General features: G+C 43.9%; 1 protein-coding gene across 5 annotated transcripts in view; it reads right to left on the bottom strand.

The window, feature by feature from the left end:
• The window catches only part of CDK12 (cyclin dependent kinase 12), a 71,420-nt gene that overhangs the window by 37,747 nt on the left and 11,917 nt on the right, over nt 1-21,756 (bottom strand). For 4 of the 5 annotated variants that reach the window (XM_039516252.1, XM_039516251.1, XM_039516256.1 and 1 more), the window contains exons 3-13: nt 19,169-19,345; nt 16,633-16,772; nt 14,760-14,930; nt 13,086-13,275; nt 11,715-11,771; nt 11,029-11,130; nt 8,449-8,526; nt 7,856-7,972; nt 6,994-7,125; nt 4,316-4,530; nt 2,333-2,782 (exon numbers count right to left, since the gene is read on the bottom strand). In XM_039516252.1, coding sequence (XP_039372186.1) covers nt 2,333-2,782; nt 4,316-4,530; nt 6,994-7,125; nt 7,856-7,972; nt 8,449-8,526; nt 11,029-11,130; nt 11,715-11,771; nt 13,086-13,275; nt 14,760-14,930; nt 16,633-16,772; nt 19,169-19,345 — 1,829 coding nt within the window. Of the gene's footprint in view, nt 1-357; nt 1,399-2,332; nt 2,783-4,315; nt 4,531-6,993; nt 7,126-7,855; nt 7,973-8,448; nt 8,527-11,028; nt 11,131-11,714; nt 11,772-13,085; nt 13,276-14,759; nt 14,931-16,632; nt 16,773-19,168; nt 19,346-21,756 lie in introns of those variants that run through there. The other variant, XM_039516254.1, reaches the window with a different exon arrangement.

Genomic DNA, 21,756 nt, shown 5'->3' with positions numbered 1-21,756 from the left:
GGCTAATGCAGAGAGGGAGAGAAAGACAGATGCGAAATCACGTGACAGAGCATGTGCCTTGAAAGCAGTACCTCCTGCTGCTGCAAAAGGACATAAGACCTCAATGCTCTATTAATACACTTATTGGCAGCTGTATCTCAGGACTAACTGTATGCAATTTTGCTGATGAAGCGTGAACCCACTGTGTAAAAATCAAGAACAAGTTTTGATCAAGATCCGAGCCTTAGAGTAAAACGGAATTTCCCTTCTTCACTACTTAGGAAGCTTGTGACAAGAATTATATTTCTTACTTGGTTTGTTTTATAGCAGCTTAAATAAATTTGCACAAGGACAGTCTTTTAAAATATATATATATATATAAAACACTCAGAAGTATAAAGATATTTTCACATGATTTGCAGATTGCCAGTTACAAAAGGACAATCAGTTTATTTCGCGCTCTGTTTTGCCTAGAGTTGAACTAATAAGGATGTTTGTTTCAAAAGGATCTCCCCTTACGAGAACAAAATATTTTTTGCACATTGTCATGGTCACAACTCTGTTACTGGTGCCTATTTACTGCTGCTACTGAGTCAGTGGTAAGAACAAAGCATTCTGCTTTCTTACATCACAACAGTGAAGGGTTCCATCCCATTCCCAGTAAAAACGCAGTCACAGTCAGAAAAGTGACTATGCATTTAAAAAAAAACAGAGAGAAGGCCATTTCCTATTGGACAGATCTGCTTCCCTGGATGTCTGGGTGTCAGTGTGATGGCTTTACTGAAAAAACCAGTTCTGACTCTTGTTAGGCTTGCAGAGCTAACGCAGCCGTAAGAGTATGATTCAACGTGAGCTCGTTGTCAACAACACGATCAGCTGAATGGTGATTCTTGTTATTACTGGTGATGCTATAAGAGGCACCAAGGACATAGCCTGAGAGTCAAAGCCTTGGTGGAGTTTGCAACAATGGTAATTAAGAAAATCATCTTTTGACTTAAAGCAGATCAGATTTGGCCAGAACATAAAGCACACACTTCCCAGTAACATTTTTAAGTTAACTTTTCTGACTATTAATTGCACTTTAAAACTAGGTTGTGTTAGAATCCAGAGGACAAGACAGACTCTTTTGGGCCAGTGCCCATTTTTCAAATAGTTCATAATAATAATGCAAGATGTTGCACTGTACTTGACTCTGTTTTACAATAACCTAATGATATTTCAGTACTGGGGCAAAAGTATGATCATGACTAAATTCTGATGGGTGTGTGCATTTGGATGGAGTGATTGCTATTACTGAAAAGCAAGATCTTCAACTGTATTGCAGAGAGGAGGTTGAAAGAGGTTCTCCGGAGAAATAAGTTGTAATTCATTTGCAGCAGGAGCTTCTATAATCTGCGGCTCCTATCATCCTGTGGTGCTCTGTGGGCAGTAACGGAAAATATGGATGCACATTTAAACTCACCTCTGGGAAGGAAATCCAAGATTCCACTGGCACAAGCCAAATCTTTTATGAACAAACCTCCCTCTCTCTCACTATCTTAGGAATGGGCACTCAGCCCAATTTTGTTCATGTCTGTCAAATTTTAGAACTCATGACAAGGACAGAGACCATTAGAACGGTCTAAAACCAGGCGCAGCGAAGCCAGGCATGCCAGCTTTTTCCTTCCAGAACTGCTGCTGCATTCCCTGCCAATCCTGTGCAACACACTCCAGTCTTTTCTATACATACTTTTGCATGTGTGAGAAAGACCACTAGGACACTAAGAGGAATTAGTCACTGCATGGCTCTGATGTCCTGTGCAAAACCTGCCTGCACATGTGTAAATGCAACATGAATTTATTAGCACAGTATCACTGGCCAATGTTAATCAGTCACTGGGTATTGGATCATACCAAAAAAGAACTCATTGGGTTTGTCTTTTACAAGAGGAATCTTTTCAAACTTCACTGCCCATTCACCACCCTGTTGAAGGATTTTAAGTGCTCTGGAGAAGTGAGGTCCCTGACCAATTTTTTGTGCTTGGCTACTCAGGAAGTTTTAACCATCTGCCCTAGCTGCTCAAGCCTATTTATGAGATTCTGCTGCACCCAGTCTCTCAGCTAAAGTGACTTGAGTGAGTGGCCAGTCACCTCCCCCAGAGAGTCCTGAAGTCTGACACCCCACCAAAGCTGGTGTAAGCTTGGCACCATGCTTCTTTCCACCCCTTTGGAAAGCCCCCTCTTTACAATGTGCAAGAGGCCTGGCTCCCTACGGTCACAGTTATAAACTAGATGCACTTTTATGGAATGCTTAAGATTCCTCAGAAGGGTGAATGGCATCCAAGGTCCACAAGCAACAGTCACGATTATTTACCTGTGCTTTCCTCCTGATGCGTGGTAGGGGTTTTCCTTGGCCCACGTTGCTCACTGCTCTTTTCCCCGTTGCTTTCCTCCAGGTTTACAGCAGGTTCCTGGGTCTTCATCAGCTGACTCAGCAGAACAGCCAGCATGTTCTGCATATCTCCCTGAGTGCTAGCCGCTTCCGGGGTTGTCTGCTCCTCTGGTGGCTGGACCTCTGTGGGTGGCTCTTCTTCGATGGCTTCCTCCAGGGCCACTTTCTGAGAGTCCTGCTGCTGAGTTGTGACTTCTGTCAGAGCACTGATGGACTGGTTCAGAGCTTCCAGCTGCTGCTGCATCTCTGGGTTAGAGTGTACATTCAACAGCTGGGCCATCTGTGGGACACTGAGATCCGTCTGGCTCTGCAGCAAGTTCAGTAAAACAGCCAGTTCGCTTTGATTCAGCTGCTGCGTGATGTCTCCAAGGCCTGCACAGAATACAAGATGCGTCACAGAAAGCGGCTCGGGACAGGCATACCACATAAGTTCATAACCATTACTTCAGAAAAGCAGAGCAGAAACCCCACTCCCCTCAACCTTTCAAAAGCAAGGAGGGAGTTTTAGGAAAGGAATTCCATGTCAACGTTTGCTCAAGTACCTCCTGATGATCTCAGTCTGGGCACTCAGCGTTTGGCTGTTCTGGCTTATTTTCAGTCCCCTGTGTGGTGTTAATATTTTACATTCTGCTAGCACTTTCTAACCAGAAGAATTCCCCAGAGTGCTTTGCAGACTAGAAGTGCTTCCTCCAGCACTGAAAAGCAGGTCCTTCTGGGTTGGAATGCAGCAGCTGTTTAACAGCACACATTACAATTTTGGGCAGAAAGTGCAGCAGAGTAGGGATCCAATCAAAACAGGAGGGGAAATTGCGTTGGGCAAAATGTAATTTCTCACGCTGGAATCTGGTCAGAGAGCATGTGGGACTGGGTCCTGATAAGCACGTGTCGAAGTCTCATCTGAAATATGACACCGCCAGTGGCACAACCTCCCTATGCACCAAGCTGGAGCACAGCACCAGTTGCTGACTCAGAAAAGAGCGCCATTTGTTGCTGAATCATCAAGTTGTCAGTACACCAGTATCAAACTACGGGTAAGAAATGAGCGTGGGTATTTTATTTTATACTCTTCTTTTTTGCAAAACTGTCAGAAGCTTGAATACAAGCTTTTGTTACTTGTTAGACAAACAGCAAGCTGTGACTTCTAATTTTCCACTTCACTCTGCATGTTTTATTGTTCCTTCATTCACCCAACCCCATTCCCCTTCTTTTAGCCACACGTTGCATCCCAACTCTCAATCTCACTGGGGCACGATGGGGTCCTGACCCCTGACTGGGGTTCCTCGATGCTTCCATAATACACAGACAACCAATTTGTTTAGAAAATGTTGGATGTGTCTATTTCGAGGGGTCAATATGGCTCCCTGGCATTTACTTAATATTTAGGCACCAGCGTGAATATACAGTGCAAGATCCTGATCCTGCACACATTTACTACCAGGCATAATCTTTACTACAATCATTAATGGGCAAAAATCCATTGATCCCAGCAGAGAATTTGGATTTTGCCTACAAGATATTCCCACCTCCTCCTATTCTGAAGGTTAGTCATTATAATGCAACTCACAATTAGGTCAAAAACAATTACAGAACAGAATTCTTAGGTCATCTAGTCCATTCGCCTGCCAGTGCACGACTGTTTCCTTCAGTATATTCTCAGATACTTTGCTGGTCTTAAATCTCTCACAAGATTCTATTTAGCATTTGTTGTCATTCAAGAATTCATGCAAAGGAGGAGAGGGTGTATAATGATATGTACTAGGAGCTCATTTCCTCTCTATGTAACGTATACTCCAGCTGACTATAAATTTGACCAGGAGCCTTCAGAGACCAGCTGGAAACATTTGCAATTGACAAAGTTCGCACTGGAATGGACATAGGAAACCGTTGTGACAACATCAAACTGACCTATTGCATCTCCAGCACCAGGCTCTATCTTGAGCGGGGCAGGCTGTGGGTGTGCCGGGCTGCTGCTGTTCTTCACAGCGTCTGTGCTCGTTACAGAGGTAGGTTCTTTCCGAGAAACTTTAGACGACGGAGGTTCCTCCACGGTGATCCCACTTTGCCGTTGTCGTCGGCGTTTCTTGCTCCACAGCTCGTGGCAATCCTGCCAGTGAGGGAGGCTGGAAGAGGACAAGACTTGGTGAGAGGAGAAACGTAGGGAAAGCGACGAGAACGCCTGCTGGGAAGTCCTGAGTTGCATTCGCATGGCTGGGGAAGTTCTCAGTAACCCAAAAGGATCAGTGAAACGTTGCTCTGAGGGCAGCAACATTAGTAAAAAGGAGGAGTTTGGGCCCTACAGTGAGGAAGACATTCGTGCGCTCACATCGTTTAAACTGTACAGGGATCTTAATGAAGTCAGAACTAGATTAGCTTTGATGCATGTAGCTCCTAGTCAGGGCTCAATAAAAGGGTAACTGGGTGAAATTCTATGGCCTGGGACAGACAGAAGACACAGATCAGATGATCTAGTGCAGGGGCTCTCAAACTTTATTGCACCATGACCCCTTTCTAACAACAAAAATTACTACATGACCCCGGGAAGGGGGACTGAAGCCTGAGCCCACCCAAGCCCCACTGCCCCAAGTGTGTGAGAGAGAGAGGTGGGGGGGTGGAGGCAAAGCCTCAGCGGTGGGGCTTCAGCTTCAGCCCTGGGCAGTAGGGGTCGGCCTTTGGCCCCAGACAGCGGGGTTTGGGCTTTGACCCTGAGCCCCAGCAAGTCTAATGCCAGCCCTGGCAACCCCATTAAAAAGAGGTTCGCGATCCAGAGTTTGAGAACCGCTGATCTAATGGTCCTGTAAGGAGAAGGCCTCTTTCTGTAGCCATATTGTAAGGCTTAAGGTCTTTGTCTGCAGCCATATTAGGAGCAGCAGCCATTAGCTAAGAAGCAGGAAGTCACATCCTCACATTCCATCCTAATTACATTAAAACAACGTAATATCAGGCTGTTAGGAAGGAGACCCTGTCCTAACAGCACCCACTACCACCAGATAAAGAAACAGATCTTAAGATGGTTAAAGAAAACTTAGTTCGACAGCATCCTGCCGGTCAAGAAACCACTTATCAATAGTTGTGGTTGTGAAATCCTCAATTCTTTGTTTTGTCATTATGGTCCCCACTTCCCTATTGTTTGTCTGTATGGTCTGTCTGGTTCTTTGATTGTTTCTGTCTGTTACATAATTAATTTTACTAGGTGTAAATTAAGGTGCAGGGTATGTTTGGTTAGAGAATTTTGTTACAATATGTTAGATTTGGTTAGTAAAATTTTAGTAAAATGATTGGCTAAGGCACAGCTAAGCAGGACTCAAGTTTCACTATATAAACTGGGGTCAAAAAGGAAGTTCTTTGGGAACCAACTCCAGGACAGAGCCCCAAAGATCAGAGCTGCCAGACCTCAACACTCTGCCAACCACACCGTGCAGAAACTGGAGTCCCCCAGATGACCTGATCCTGACTGGCCATCAAGAAAAGTTCATCTGTCTTATTGGGAGTGTGAGCATTGTATGTGCAGCGTGTGCAGGCTGTTTTGGTGATTGTTAATAAACAGACGTTAAAGGAGGATATTACTGTGTAAGGCTCTTTCACTGGTAAAAGACCCTGTAAACTCGCAAAAGATTAAGCCCTGAGCCCATAGGGAATGGGTGTTTGCTCTGAGCCCGGAGGAGTAGAGCCCAGAGCCCACGGAGGGGTAAAGTTAGGTGCCTTTTGTCTGGAGCCCTAGGAACTGGGAAAGGGTGGGGGTGCCTAAGTTAACCGGGTTATGCCTTGAGCCCTCAGAACGAGGTAGGAGGTGGGTTCCCTAGAGTGTGCAAGTGACAGATAATTTTGTGCGGGTAACAGTCCCTTTTAGCCTTAAAAAAAAAATGACTCTAGTTCACAGGCCCAGGGAAAACCCAGACACCCGTTTCACTGCCTTGAATATGTCTGGATTCCTCATTTGGAGCGCTAGGAGAGTTCAGTGGCAATACTCAGTGCCTCACTGAGACCTCTCGAACAATCCAAGCGTCTTTACAGGTTTGGGGTTTCCTTGGGAACAGCCAGCTGCTCCAGCAGTTTTTGAAACCCAAACCCATCAGGGCCTGTGATGTGCTAAACTGCGAGACAAAGTGATGGTCTCACGACAGGGGCTGCCCTTGGCAGCTCTAAAGAGGTCATCAAAACCAGTCATCCCTGCGTGCGTGCGGAGACACAAGGAAGCAGAGCAGGGTTTCACAATCAGTGTGCTCTGTGGGGTGGAGCTGTGACACGCTGCTCACCAGCAATCCTTCTAGCCAATTAATAAGCAGTATTAACAAACTCAAAAGCCCCAAAGAGGATGGGGGGGTTTAATTATACTTTACCCTTCTATATCATCTTCCATCAGAGGATCTCAGAGCACTTTACAAGCATCAATAAACTGAGCTTCAGCCGCTGTGAGAGATAAGTGGTATCCCCATTTTACAGAGGGGGGAGGCAAAAGAGACACAAAGGTGAAGTGACTTGCCCACAGCCGCACGCTGTGGCAGAGCAGAGCAAAGAGCCTAGGAATCCTAGCTCAGGCCACTGCTTTTGGCAAACTGCAGTGGGTGATGCCGATTGACACTTACTCTGGAGGAGCCATCTTGCCGAGGTCCACATCCTTAAGGAAATCACTCTGCAAGGCCTGTTCTGCTGTGCAACGTTTGCCGGGGTCCAGGGTCAGCATATGGTCCAGCAGATCAAGAGCAGCCGAAGGAATGCTGGGTAAAAACGATGAGGACAAGACTAGAATTACGAGGCTGTTATAAAAGGAGAGGGTGGGTGGAAACTGTGCCACATGCTCAGAAAATGGCTTGACCACGCCCCTTGAGACATGGGGAAGACCCACCCAGTCCACATTAATATTGGAGTGGTACCAGCTCAAGCAAGGGACACGCTCCGAAGTATCTGTGGCCCGAAAAACAGACCCTGGATTCATAATCTTTTCAGTGTCACTTTAGCCATTAGTGACTTTAAATTCCTCTTTGAAGCCACAAGGCAAATCACATGATTCAGATCTTCCAGAGACCGTGCACACCACTGCCCTTGGCGGCAGACAGCTGCAGCTTGCCCTTGGGCCTGGTTCTCAGGAAAGGTGTCTTGACAGGCTGATGCTGTGCTGGAAGTTTCCTAGCCAGTGGACTTACAGTGAGTGCTGCAAAGAGCTGTGGGTGGGGTTAGAAGGCAGCTCATTCTTGAGCAACAATCACGGGGTAGAAATTTAAAGAGCTGTCGATGGGCCACGTCCAGCTTTCCTGGGATGGGAAAGAGTCCCCCAGGAGGGCACAGGGAAATGGGAGAACTGTCCCTTCATCCCACCACCACCTGCCCTGCCACCTAAAGGAAGGTGAAGGCAGCCAGCGGACGTTACAGTGAGATTACTAGCAAGCGGTTACAGAAGGTCACAAAGCCGCAAACACAGTCCCTCATCTCCTCTCCTATCACACTCACAAAGAGAACTCCTCCCGCAGACGCCTTCGGTATTGCTTCTTCGGTTTCATAGTGTTGAAGTAGGGCAGCTTGATGACGTCTGGCCACACAGCTGGGCAGGGGCTCCCGCAGAGCCGGCTACAAGAGAACCGGAGAGCAAGAACACAATCAGCACGCAGGAGAAGCAGAAGAGTTGCCCAAGTGAAACAATTTCCTCTCTGACTCAGCTTAGCATACAGACAGCCCAGGTCTGAGGACACACTGAGGAGGATTAGACAAAAGCTCAGGTAAAAGCAGTATCAGAAAGAGGCTTACCTTGGTTTTAAAACCACCTGACAGACAGTTTTCAGTGCTGGTCTCTATTTTTGCAGGAGTGATTTTTACACTCAAATACCTACACCCTCACTTCACTCTTGGTGTAAATATTAATAGTCAGGCATCAACCTGGTTCGCAAGCACAAACACCTAGAGGCCTAACTACTTGTATCTGTAGTTACTGTCATTGCTGGTCTCACTTTGCAAACTGATTAGGGTTCGAGAACTGCTGTGATATTAAGTGCCTGAGCAGTTTCCCCCATACTACGTCTCATAGATATGCGTGCACAATGCTTTACCTGATTAATTCAAGCTGAGCCAGTTCCAGATTAGCTTGAAAAATAGGCTTCTTTGTAAACAGTTCCCCGAGGATACAACTGGAAGAGGAAAACCGACAGGTCATGACAGCAGACACTGGGGATGATCATTTGACTAGTGTTGCATTTCTGTCTACAAGCAGCTTTGCCTGTGGGTTCATTTGCATCAGAGATCAAAACTGGGAACTGCCCAACTAACCTGCGTGCGAAGAGTCGGCCATCACATGCATTTAGGGAGCAACACTTGCCAGTGGCCCTGTTAAGATGTCAAGCCTGCGACATATTAACTCTTCTCAGGCAAAGGAAAATGTAAACAGGATCATGAAGGCTTATCTGGGCCAGTCTATAAGAAATGGCCAGCGGTATATCACTTGCCTTGAAAAAAAGATACATTGAATCTATTATGCCTCCAGCTGGGGGAAAAAATAGGGGAGGGAAGAGTTGAGTTTCCATTATCCATTCAATCCCTGGCCTCTCTGGTGAGCCTTCCGCCAGGAGTACAAATTAGTGCCAAATACAGCAGTGGTCTGAGGTGGACACTAGGCTAACATCAACTTTTTCTATATGGACACTGAATAACAACTTGACTTCACAGTCACAGTTTTCAGAAGGGATCGGCACTCTCAAATTGGGGCCAAATTGTCAAGAGAGCTGAGTTTCCATTAAAAAGCCAACATAAGTACATGGATTTACAAAATAGCACACGGCAGGCCGAGCTCTGAGCTCAGCTGAAAATTCGCCCGAAAGCGTCACAATGAAAGCTGCTGGGTGCTGAGCCCTTAGGAAAATCTGGCCCCAACTGTGGATCCTGCATTCTTGAAACTCAAGTTCTGAGATTCTTTAAAAATCTGGCTCTACGTTGCTAAATTCACAGGGATCAAATTGCTCTGGTGGCTATATAAGGCCACTGGAAGGCCTTGAGTTCTCCAATTTATGATCTTTTACGGATATTGCTCTCTTCTGAGAAATCTAAGCTTCCTTTAGCTTCTCTGTCTAAATAAAGTTTCCAGCCCCTTGATTGCGAAGAACCTCCATCATGTCATCAATTCATTGATGCACTGACTCAGCAAGCTGCACAAAATGAACAAAGAGCACCTGAGAAATGAACTTCCCCCGTGCACCTTAATGGGGCATTAACGTCAAGGCTTACTTGTTAAAATTTAAATAGTAATGACATCTAAGCAAGTGGTTTAGAACTAAACACAGCCTCAGTCACTATAAAAACCTAACTAGGTAAAGTTTATACTATTGTTCTTCAATACTAATGCACACTGGCCTTCTTACAGGTGTTCAAATATTTCACACTGGTTCTTAAGAGTCCTTAATAAATGGTGCTTGGGTGGTAAGGCACCCTTATTTTGGGTCCAGAGTTTTAAAATATTTTAAACTCTGCCTCAACCTTTTTCATCAAAATATTTACAAAGCTAATACAAAAATAATATCCAGGCTTTCACCGGCTAACTTCAACGGTTATAGCTAGACAGAAAACTCTGCTAAAGAGGCCTTTTCTCTACGCCTGTCTCCACTACCACTAAGTCAGGGGATTCACGGACACAACATGGTCACAGTTTGTAGCACAGATGGGACTTGACTTTATGTTTATGGGGGGAGGGGTAGCTCAGTGGTTTGAGCATTGGCCTGCTACAACCCTGGGTTGTGAGTTCAATCCTTGAGGAGGCCACTTTGGGATCTGGGACAAAAATTGGTCCTGCTAGTGAAGGCAGGGGGCTGGACTCGATGACCTTTCAAGGTCCCTTCCAGTTCTAGGAGATTGGTATATCTCCAATTATTACCTTTATTACCTTTACCTATGTTCTGTAACCACGCTAAAGCCTTAGACAGGATCTAATCATCACCAAACCTGTCATCTAGGTTTTGACTGCAGCATCTTTATTACCAGGTGTAGTAGAAGAATGAAATCCCACCTAGATCTCTTTGGACCCATGGAGATTTTGCCAGTTTAGAGAAAAAAAAAATCTTCTGATTTGTAAACTGAGCTAGTTTGAAGTATATTCTCTCTCATTGACTTTTACAAGTTCTATGAAGTCCTTTTTTGCAGAATATTAACTGCATTGGATTTGGAATTTATCCAAAGTTTGCTAACTAAGCATGGCTGAAACTATACCAGGAACGAAGGAAGTGAAAAGAAAGCGGTATTACTTTAGTAGGTGGGCTACGTATAATAATGGTGGTGGTCTTATAGATGTTAAAAATAGAACATCATTATAACCAGGAATTAAGCCCTTTACAGAGAAAGATACAGCTACTAATTTTTAGCAGACCATCCCCAAGTTTCCATTTAGATGAACCCTCGTGTTAAAGTTTATTTAACAATAGTTCTGATAAAGACACAAGGGTTACATCACCAATACGTTTTTGGAACTTCTCAAATGTTGCAGAGATGAGATCAAGTGGAACCTACTTGTATGGTTGCTATTGCACTATCAAGAGATACAACACATTACACAAGGCTATTCTGTCAGACCCTTTAGAACCATATTTGGACTCTTTATGATTATCACAGCTCAAACAAAACGCTACCGAATAAAACGAGGCGCTTACCCACAGCTCCACACGTCTATGGCTGGTGTGTAACGCTCCTCGCCTAGCAGCAATTCTGGAGGTCGATACCATAATGTAATGACTTTATTTGTGTATGGACGGCTGGAAGGTAAGATGACAGACTTACATTGGTACAGTTCTTTTCATGTCAGTGGATCCCAAAATGCTTTAAGAACCATGGCCTTTGCTTTCAAACCCAGGGGCCTAGAATCAGGCATCTAAACAAAAGCAGCCTGGTTTTCAGAAGAGCGGGGGGCACACAGTTCCTCTGTAAGTCAATGAGAGCTGTAGGTGGGCCACATGTCTGAAAATCAGGCCACTTCTTTTTGTGTGGATAGCTTCAGAAATCCTCGCCGATACACCCACATACACAAATCACCTAACCCAGCACTGAAGTGCAGCTAACTCTAAACTGGAAGGCAGCTGAGGTTGAACAGCAACCCTGCTGAACAGTTAAGGTAGGAAGTGAAATATAATGCTACAATAATTTGAAGAGCAGACTCATGGTAGTCAAGGAAGGGAAACTTCTGCACAGTCAGCTGGGTTTGTCTAAAGAAAGGCTATTTACACATTTATTCTATAAGGGGCTGCCGGCTAGCTTCCCAGGCTGATGGAGTATTGGGGCATCAGGAGACTCAGTGGGTCAATTCACATATGTTAGCAAATTCCTCCTTTGAGTGACTTACCTCTCTTCAGAGCTGTAGAGTCGGGCAAGTCCAAAATCTGCAAGTTTGATCTGCCCACTGAAAAACAAAAGCACAACAACTATTGGCATGAGTTACAGATGGGATCACTTGCTGAAACAGTAAGAAAGGACCAAGGACAACCAGTGTTTGGCAACTGATCATGCTGGATATGCCTGTCTGATTTTTAACAGATCCTATGCTCCAGAAAGACATACAAGCATTCAGTTTCAGGACCATCACAAATGGGCATGCGGGTACAGTGATTTCCAGTGTTACTATCAGAGTCTATCAGTTTTAATTTCCCCTCACTGGCGTTCAGATGGAGACCTGAAGAATCCTAGCAAATGGTCTCCAATTTGTAACCTGTCCCACAACGAACTAAGCTGCATCAAGCAACTCTAGCAGAAGACTACATGGGAAGAAGTCATTCTGAGACGTCTATACCACTCCTAAAACTGGTTTCCAGGTGGTGAATAGTGAGGGACATCGGAGCCCACACCCAATACATGCTACCACCACAATCCCAGCCTCTAAATAGCTAAGAAATTAAACACTGACAGTGCAGAGCATGGGTGGTGTCTGCATGTGAAGGCAAGTGGGGGAGGGAACAGTCAGAAAAACCCAGAGACATTGAGAAAGATGACGACTTTTTTCCCACATTCATTTATGCCAACAAAGGACTTAGTGGAGATGGTGCTGGAATAAACCCATTACATTCTCCCCCAGGGGCTTTGAGACTTGAACCTAGCAGCAATAGCTGCAGGAATACTCCTTTGGGCTCTATCACTGAACAAACACCTTATTTATTGTAACTCAGCCTCCCCACAATGTCTTTTATGATGTTTTATTGCAGATGGTTTTCAGTAGCAAGGTTTAACCTTGTGATGCCCCTGAATGATCCATTCCAGGATGCCATTTCCTATTCAAAAGGCATATGTGTTTGCTTTAACATAACCAAACCAGTCCCCTAAATACTACAGCATTACAACAAAAAGGTTGCTTAGAGCCAGAAACTGCACCCAGACATGGTCTGCCATCCTTAAGAGACTGAGATAAGGAGCAGTACATTTTGCCAGCAAAAGGTCTCTTCTGGAGAGATTGCCACCAACAGGAAGTTAAGCAGAAGGTTATTAGGTTCATTCGCCTTTGGTTGAAGACAACTCCTATTATAGATACAGTACCCAGGGGACCTATTGCTTAATTAGAATATCTGTCACTTCGTATGGAAACATGCAGAAGACAGGGTCACTACTGCAGATAAGGTCTTTGTATTCTTTCCCATAATCTAAATGAATCAGCGGCCTAACATCTCACAGCTCAAATTAGCCAGTTTGATGAAATCATCTTTTACCCTATCCAGTGCCAAGTTACCTGTTGTTTAGTAGAATGTTGGAACATTTAATGTCTCGATGAAGGAAGTTCTTTTTGTGACAATAATCCAGCCCCTCCATCAACTGTTTCATGAAAGACTTGATATGGTCCTCTGAGAAATGCACCAAGCCGGATTCTAGCAGCCCCATGAGGTCATGGTCCATGTATTCAAACACAAGGTAAAAGGCACCTGCCACCGAAACAAAGTTTAAGACAGGGGGTGAAAAGTGAAGTCAAAAGTTTCAACATTTTTGGTTATGTAGTGGAATTGCTTCAAGATAAAGGCCAAGATTTAGAAAAAAAGCGACTTGTGATTTTCTGTGCTCAACTGGATACTTCTGAGGTGGGGGGGTCTGATCTCCAGAAGGTGGGTGCTCAGTACTTTTCATAGCAAGCGACAAAAGGACAGAGTGGAAGCATTAGCATAAGGTACCTATGGCATCATGGACTTGAATCTGCTGGAAGAAGAGACTCTCCAAGTGCAACCTAAAAGGGCTGTGTTTTTAAAAGCACCGTCAAACTTAGAAGTGAGAGAGGATGGAAAACCTTCTATACCATTAACTGGTTCTTGAGACAGCCAACATTATCCAGCATAATAAAAGGGACTGCCCAGTGCTGGGGAAAAAACGCCACAGCTAAACCAGCAAAGGCTAATTCAGTTTTAAAGCCTGATCACTCACAAACTTCCAGGGATAGAAACAAGTATACTTTACCCTTGGGATGCAGTAAGTGTGCATCTGCTCTGTAAAGTGACAAGACTCTAAGATTGGTACTGTGGCATTCCACATTCACTGCCTCTCAATCACATTCATATCAAGCATACTTAGTTTATAAGAACAAATATACTTCATCTAACAACCAGTTCTGCAAAGTCAACCTGGACCCTTGTGCATCACCACCATTATTAAAGGATCTGCAGCCCATTTTTACACCTGTGAAAATCCACAGTCTTCAGTAGGAACAGGGTTGCTCAAGTGTAACTGATTAAGATTTAAGCAACAATTCTGTTGTTGATGCATAAGGGACAGACTTCAGCTCACCCTCTCTTGGCAGTGTTTACTCAGCAGGGCTAATAGAAGTAAGAAGCAGGAACAAACTTCCCACCCCCAACATTTTAGACGGTCTGACACCTTGCAGCGCCAATGCAGCCAAGGGCGAAGAAGCTGGAGTCTTCTCTTTAGTGCATCAGAGTAGTTGATTAAGTTGATACCATTTTCCACATGGTGTTAAGTATTGATCTCGGCATCTAGCAGCTCATGAGATGCTGCTGCTATAAGACTGCTGCAAAGCTGGGTACTTGGACTAGTATGAATGCTTGGCGTCTTGTGAACACTTCCAAGCAATGATTCTATACCAGTGATCAGAAAGACTGTGTCTGTTGCAGGCAACCCACAAAAAACATAATATCTTGTGCCGATTAACACTGAAAGCAAAATCAGCGGCAGGCTGTGCAGATTTTGTTGCTGTGATCTGCAGTCATAAAATACACGTAGATTGTTTTTTCATCCAGATGCAGACACGTAGCAACAGACAATTCTAGAGTTTTCTCTAGCAAAAAAAACCTAGAATAAATAGAACCGTATCAGATTGCTAGACCCATCCTTACACCAGGATAGTAAACGAGGTGCTGGAGACATTTCTGTTAGTTAAACCACACTATGCAGCTAGCAATACCTTTGTCCTTCTTGAAGTCCAGTGCATCTTGTTTGTCTGTAACAATTTCCTTCATGTTAACAACGCTGCGATGGATCAACTGCCGAAGGATTTTAATCTCGCGGATGGCCGTTATGGGGAAGCCTTCCTTCTCATTGTCCAATCGCACTTTCTTTAAAGCCACCAGTTCACCTGCCAAAACAACTCAGTGTCAAAGTGTTTGCAGACAGATACGCCAAATAATCCAAACGATACACTCTTGATGCTGTCCTGCCTCTCCCTGCCCAGGCCTTTGAGTTTGGTCTTTTTATTATTAGTTTTCATTAAGAAATCTGTTCATTTAGTCTTTAATTATGTTCTTAGCAAAGACTTTTCTAGGCTCCAGTTACATTGGTAACGAAGAACATTGCAATTTAAAGACAGACAGGGATGGGCAACTTTAAGGTAGTAGACGGCCACAAAAGCCACTAAAACCCTTTGGGCTGGGGCATGTGTATGTCGGGTCCTGCCCCCAGAGGGTGTGACGTGGCATGTTTGTGTCGGGTCCTGGCCTCCAGGGTGGGAGCTGGAGTGTGAGCCCATCTGACAGCGATGGCTACTGGCCAAGAAGGCTGGGCCCAGCTGCCTGATCCTTCCCACTGGTTCTCACCACGGGATGTGTATATGTTCTTGCCTGCCCTCTGCAATACCTTGCCCTACCCTGCTCCTGGCCCACATGCTGCTAGACACCTGCCCTGAACTGGGCTGTGGCGGGCCAAGTAAGATGATCTGATGGACCCGATGCAGCCTTGGGCTGCTGCTGCCCATCCCTGCACTAAGACATTTTCCAAAAAGGTTACATTGCTCAATCTGAACTCCATCTGAAAGTTTTTTTTGGTTGGGAATACTAATTCAATGTAAAAGAGCTACTCAGTGAATTAGCGGTTAGAACCAGACAGAGGGTATCAGACTCCTGGTTTCTATTCCCAGCTCTGCAAATGACTAGCTATGCTACTTTCACACAGGAATAGGGCACGTGAGAGTCAGTGTTTGTAAAGCATTTTGAGAACTTTAGATGAAAGAGGTCCTAGAAATGCAAGATACGTGACAATCTAATTTGCAGTGACTGGGAGATGCAACACGAATTAGCAAGTGGACAGCACTCTAAAGAGCAAGGATCCCACTATTGCAGAATGTGGTTTGTTCATTTAATCTGAAGTTGATTTTTAATTATTTCTTTGTAATTCACTGGAAAATGCACCGTAGGACATTGGGTGAAACACTCTGTATTAAGCAACCTCGTTATCTACTATGCTCTCTCATCTACTAAAACTTTGCTAAGTGGGGAGAGAACACCATCTATGTGCAAATTATAAAGTGCAGGATTAGCAAACGTTCCTATAGTATCACCCACAAAACGAGAGACACGGAGAGCAATAGATGCTGCAATACTATGCAGAGAAAGGGAAGTTAAGAACAGGATCACAGTTTTGTTGAACTTCTTTGCTTTGGTCACTTTACGTTAGAGTCTTTGTTGTGCAAATGATCTCATCTGTGGCTTGACAGAGCAGCAATGAAACAAATGTGTGGGTTTACAGGGCGGAGTAACACTGTGGGTGCACACGGGGAAATTTTCACAGGAACAAAAGAACGGTTAGATGCCAACTTCCAATGAAGGGCAGTGGGATTTGGGAAGCCTCACTCCCCGAGAGTCCTCTGAAAGTCCATGTCCCAAAGTCCATTACTGGTCATGGTGGTATTCCCCAGCGAGCAGTAACAGCACTAAAACTGGAATGAGCTTTTAAGCAGGCTCACTGTGATAGCACCAAAAATAATTAAGACGACACCCAAGAATCACTTAGGGAAACTCTTTCAATATTGCCTTGTTCAGACTAAGGCTGTATCTAACCTTTACCTGTATCCTTGTCCTTGGCTTTGTACACTTGCCCATATGTTCCCTCTCCAATAATCCCAATGATATCAAATTTATCCACGCAGCGCTTCCCCCAGTCGCTTTCTGTCTGTCTCCTCTCGCCGTAACGAGGACAACAGATTCTGAAAAAGGGAAGATTAGTTTAAAAATCCCAAACAATAGGACTCGATCATAACTGCTTTAAATGGAAATTAAATTTTTTAAATTTAAATCCTAAAAATTAATAGACTGGAGAGCAATTTTGTCATCTTACCTATCTAACTTGTAACACAGGATTGTTCCTCAGACTACAGTATACCTTAAATCTAGATAGTAATTATCAAAAAGCAAAGGGATACCATCACTTCCTTGGGGAGACTGTTCCTTAATCTCACCGATTGCAGAGTTAGGAGTTTTATACGGCGCACTAAATCAGTGTTTCTCAACCTTTTTGATACCAGGGACTGGATTACTGTGTCAGGGAGATTTCAGGGACTGGTGCCAGTCCACGGACTGGTCGTTGAGCAACACTGCGCTAGATGGAGATCAATTTTCTTTACTCAATGCAGCAGGCATCACTAGACAAACATTTATACTGTCCCACACAACAATATTTACACATCATACTAAGAACAGGAAAAAACACAATAAATGTAACTATCCAAGCAACAAATACCTTCTTAAATTTAAAATGGCAATCACTGTACTCCTTGTTTCAACCTGCCCTAAAATGAGGCCAGTAACAGGCTAGTTTCCATGGTCGCTTTCATGACTAACTCTCGTTAAGTGCTATTTTGTAAAATTTTACTCCAATAGCCTTTAGTGAATTACACTACATAGTCCTATACCTCTTACAGGCAGAGTAGCCCAATGGGACTTTTTTCTACGCCCATCATCCTGCAGTGTTGTCCTATATCAGGTCCCTACACTTAAAAGCACAGCCCTAACAATTGTACATGGCCAAAGAGCATAATCTGAACTCCATTCAACGTTATCCCTTATTTCCCCACATATAATGATCTAAAATAGGGATCAAGGGTTATGATGTATCAAATCACACTACTAAAAAGTTCTCAGTATGTCTCACCATTCTCCAGTTAGCCTGTACCTCAAACAAATGGATCTGTCTTGTCTTATGAACGGAGAATGATACACAGGAGTCTGCTAAAGATCTTGTTACATTGCTCTTAACGTGAGCGGGGTTTGGACAGAAGCCAATCAATATTACTGTAACATAATTCTTTGATAATTTTAGATTTGGTAAGTATTTGGAAAACTTTTGCACCAACATAGGACATTTGATTGTTATTTAAGACACAATGTAGCAAATATGCCTTGGGAAAGGAAAGAAAACATGGGAGACACTCCTAACTATATACAAGAGTTTATTCTCTTGATGAATGCACAGTTCTCACTAGCGTTAAAGTACGCCCACCGAGTGGAGAACAGATCACCAATACTTCACCAATGTCATGGGCGAAGGTCTGTGGCCCCTTTCCTGAACAACTGCTTCCTAGAAACACTAAAGATTCTACATCAGGTTGTTTGCCAGCCAGGTTCCTTTGGCTTCAGAATGAGAGGTCCTTTCCCAATTCAGCCACAATACTGTTTTCAAGGCAATTGTTAAATGAAAGTTGATAGGAATTTTCAAGGTGTACATGAAACACTCCAGTAATTCACACCACAGGAAGGATCATGTAACAGATTATAGAACAATGGGATCTGTCAGAACCTTGACGAAATAAAGCCTGAATTACAGGCTCCATTTGGTGGGTGATGCAAACACGCTACATTTCACCTGCTCTTTCCCCCGCCATCTGTAGCCCTTCTAGTTTGTTAATGTTCAAATGGATGGAGAAAGGAACCCATTCTCCTGCATGGACAAACACCCGTGTTTAACTGACAGAGCCTTAAACCTGTCAAATGTGAACGGGAAACCCAAAGGAGTGGGTGCAGCGAATAAAAGGAAGCCAGCACAACAGGGGCTTCATTTCTTTCAAACAATGTTGTTGGTTTTTTATAAGCACAGTATCATGATTCAAGCTTGTCTGAAATCAAATGATTTCCAGAAAAAATGATGGGTTTTCCAGGACAGAGGTAAGTTGGGCTGTAAAACAGAACATGCCCCTTGAAGAAACATAAAACTGAGATCCTGAATATGTGTAGTCAGTAAAAATCCACTAGTACTTTTAGCAGGGCTGGTAGCATTAACAGCAGTGTCCTGACTAGACTCCAGTTGGGCAATTGCATTGCGCCTACTTACATTTCTCTCTTCAGATTCATCAGATACATTTGGAATTTTCTTTTCACCATGAAGTGACTTGCTAGGTTGCTGAGAACTGCTAAAACAGTTGCAGATTTAACCTCAGAGGTAGGTGCATTTTCATGATAGGGAAAGCAGTTTCCATGTCCAATTTATAGCTACATTCTAAAACACTTTGGGATCCTTTTGGACGAAAGGTGCTACATAAACACAAGATCACCACCATAAGAAGACACAGTTTAGAGATGCTAGCCTGCAGTCTGTGCAAACACTTACTTTGGTCGCTTTTTGAATGGTTGCTGAGGTGGTGTGGCTGCCTTTGGTTCTGGAGACTCCGGGGGAGACGGATCCCCTCCAGGAAGCTCTGGAGGAAGCGGGAGGTCCATGAGCAAGTGTCGTGGTCTCTGCTCTCTCTCTTTCTTCACAACTTTTGGAGGAAGAATCTCCTTTGGACTAAATCCCAGAAAGTTACAGCAAGTTAATACAGTGTGGTCAGACTTAAGATGCCATTTCAAATAAAGAAGATCATAGGCCAAAAGTTTCAGACTTGAGTGCCTGAAATTAGGGGGCCAAATATGCATTTAGGAGCCTAGCTCTAGACACTCAGAGTTAAAATTAAGCATCTTTCTTGTTTCAAAGCCAAAGTCAACGTAGATAAATACTAAATTAAAGACACAGCCCAGCCTCAAAAGACCACGTAACTCTTTGCAACTAAAAGTCTCTCATGACAGTGGAATAAAAATTCTTAACATTATATAAACACAGTAACAAATTTGGGATATAACCGGTTATCCATTTACTGATCCCTACTTCCTATCTCCTGTCCACTCATTAAAACAAAATTTAAAGGCATGTTCTGACCCGTACGCCGATTAATGGCCATTGCAAATCTACAACATGCAAGCAAAATTAACCATGTCTCCACTACATTGCTTTTAACTCATTAGCAAGGACAGAAATGGGGCAACAGTAACTTCTGCATATTGCAAGTAGATCACCAGCTCATTTCTTCTTTTATTATGGTACCAATGGTTGGTTGTCTTTAATGCAGGGTTGTCTTTAACTAGCTGGAGACCGATCTGCAGAATCTAGTTTATCGGGAGTGGGGGAACACGGAAGGAGAATCAGGGAGAATTCCTGGATTTGAATAAATTGGGGATTAAAATCCAAGTTGAATGGCAGTAGGCACGTCAGATTATTCATAATACTTACCCTGTACAAGACTCCACCCTCCCCAGGAAAGGGAAAAGCTGTCTATTGAGAAATAGACAAGCAGGCTTTCTTGGATCATTCTTAGGGCAACCTGCTAGGGGAGACTGATGCTTGTCAGCATCAGCAGGGTCTAAAATTCTGCTCATCAGCACAAAGAAGCCAATGCAACTGAACTGACGGGAATAGAAAATTAGGGAAGTTACCTTACTTGCTAGCCACTTCCCAACCTAGCTGAAACCTGTGGTGAAACACTGTGTATTCCACAAATGAATACAGAACAAGACATGGAAGGAGGTTTTGATTGAAGTACAGTACTTTCCCCTTTGGAATTACTGAGTTTGGATACTCTTTAAAGGAACGGACCAAAAACACTTGTCTTTTTACTTCTACTGAGGTCATCGCATAGGTTTAGTGAACTAATCAGAAAAGTCCTGCAACTCAGAGTATTGGAGGAAAACTGTCACTGATATGTATCACTGTGGCCGTTATAAGCCATGAAAGTAATAACAGACATGAGAGAAAGATCCATGGGCCTGCTCTCGCCCCCATTTAAAAATCACCCAAAGTACCGCAGTTGACTTAGAAGAGCAGGATTGCCCCTACATTGGCCACGCTTAACAAAAGCGAAGAACATCAGCGTTAAGGCTGACGAGAGGAGCCCCAAAATGGGATTCAGACCTGGGCTCAAGCTGGCAGACTAAAAATAGCAGTGTAAACAGGGGCGGCCCAGGTGGCAGCTCGGTAAACGCTCCTGGGGGGGTGAGCAGGTTTGTACTTGGGCAGCCTGCACAAGCTGCTGCCTGTGCTCCCACTGGCTACCCTGCTATTTGTGGTGCACTAGCTCCAGCACGTTCCCAGCTGCAGTGGAGACAGATCCTAAACGTAGGACGAAGGTACCTAACTCAAGTGCCACGTCTGAAAATCGGTTCTTATGTCAGAGCCTGATAGACTCAGTCAAATTATTTCACCAGCTTCATATGGTTTAAATAAGCTATTAGAGGAATATTTAAAAGTTATTCATTTGGATTCAGTGCCTAGTTATTTCAGCCTGCGTATGCCATTCACCACCAGAAAAAGCAGTTCCTGTTCCACCGACTGCAATGGAGCTTTACCCACTTTTGCTAGCAGTGAATTTGTTCTAGATCCGTAACATTATGCAGTGTTTTAAAATGCTCCACACACTTTCATCCAAAAAAGCCTGAATTTGAGACTCTTCCCAACAAGGTATTTGCTTGACAGGGTTTTTGGAGAAGGATGAAGATGTGTTGCTAGGTAGCATTTGGAGAGGAGAGGCTTTTCTGGAGTGTTTTCACTGTTATCTGCTGATTGATGTAAATTGTTACCTTCACTTGATTATTTAAGGCTACTGACTAGCTGGAGTTAGTTTATTTGTACCTCAGAATTAATGCTGCTAGGTGGCTATTTTAAATTTAGTTATAGTCAGGGCACATAAAAAAGAATGCCTATGCAAATAGTCTAACATTAAATCTAAACAAACATCACCTCTACATTACCTAAACCTGAGAGTGCTGCATACAGATGGAGTGGAAAACTGTAAAGATGAGCTGCAAAGCTTCAAAAAAAACAAAAGTCCATCAATACAAAAAACAAGGGAAATAAAATCCCATAACAGTAAAACAGTTGTAGCTGCT

The sequence above is a fragment of the Mauremys reevesii genome, linkage group 27, assembly GCF_016161935.1.
Source record: "Mauremys reevesii isolate NIE-2019 linkage group 27, ASM1616193v1, whole genome shotgun sequence".
NCBI classification, from domain to species: domain Eukaryota; kingdom Metazoa; phylum Chordata; order Testudines; family Geoemydidae; genus Mauremys; species Mauremys reevesii.
Note: the sequence above shows the minus strand (reverse complement) of the source record. Positions and strands in the feature narration are given on the sequence as shown.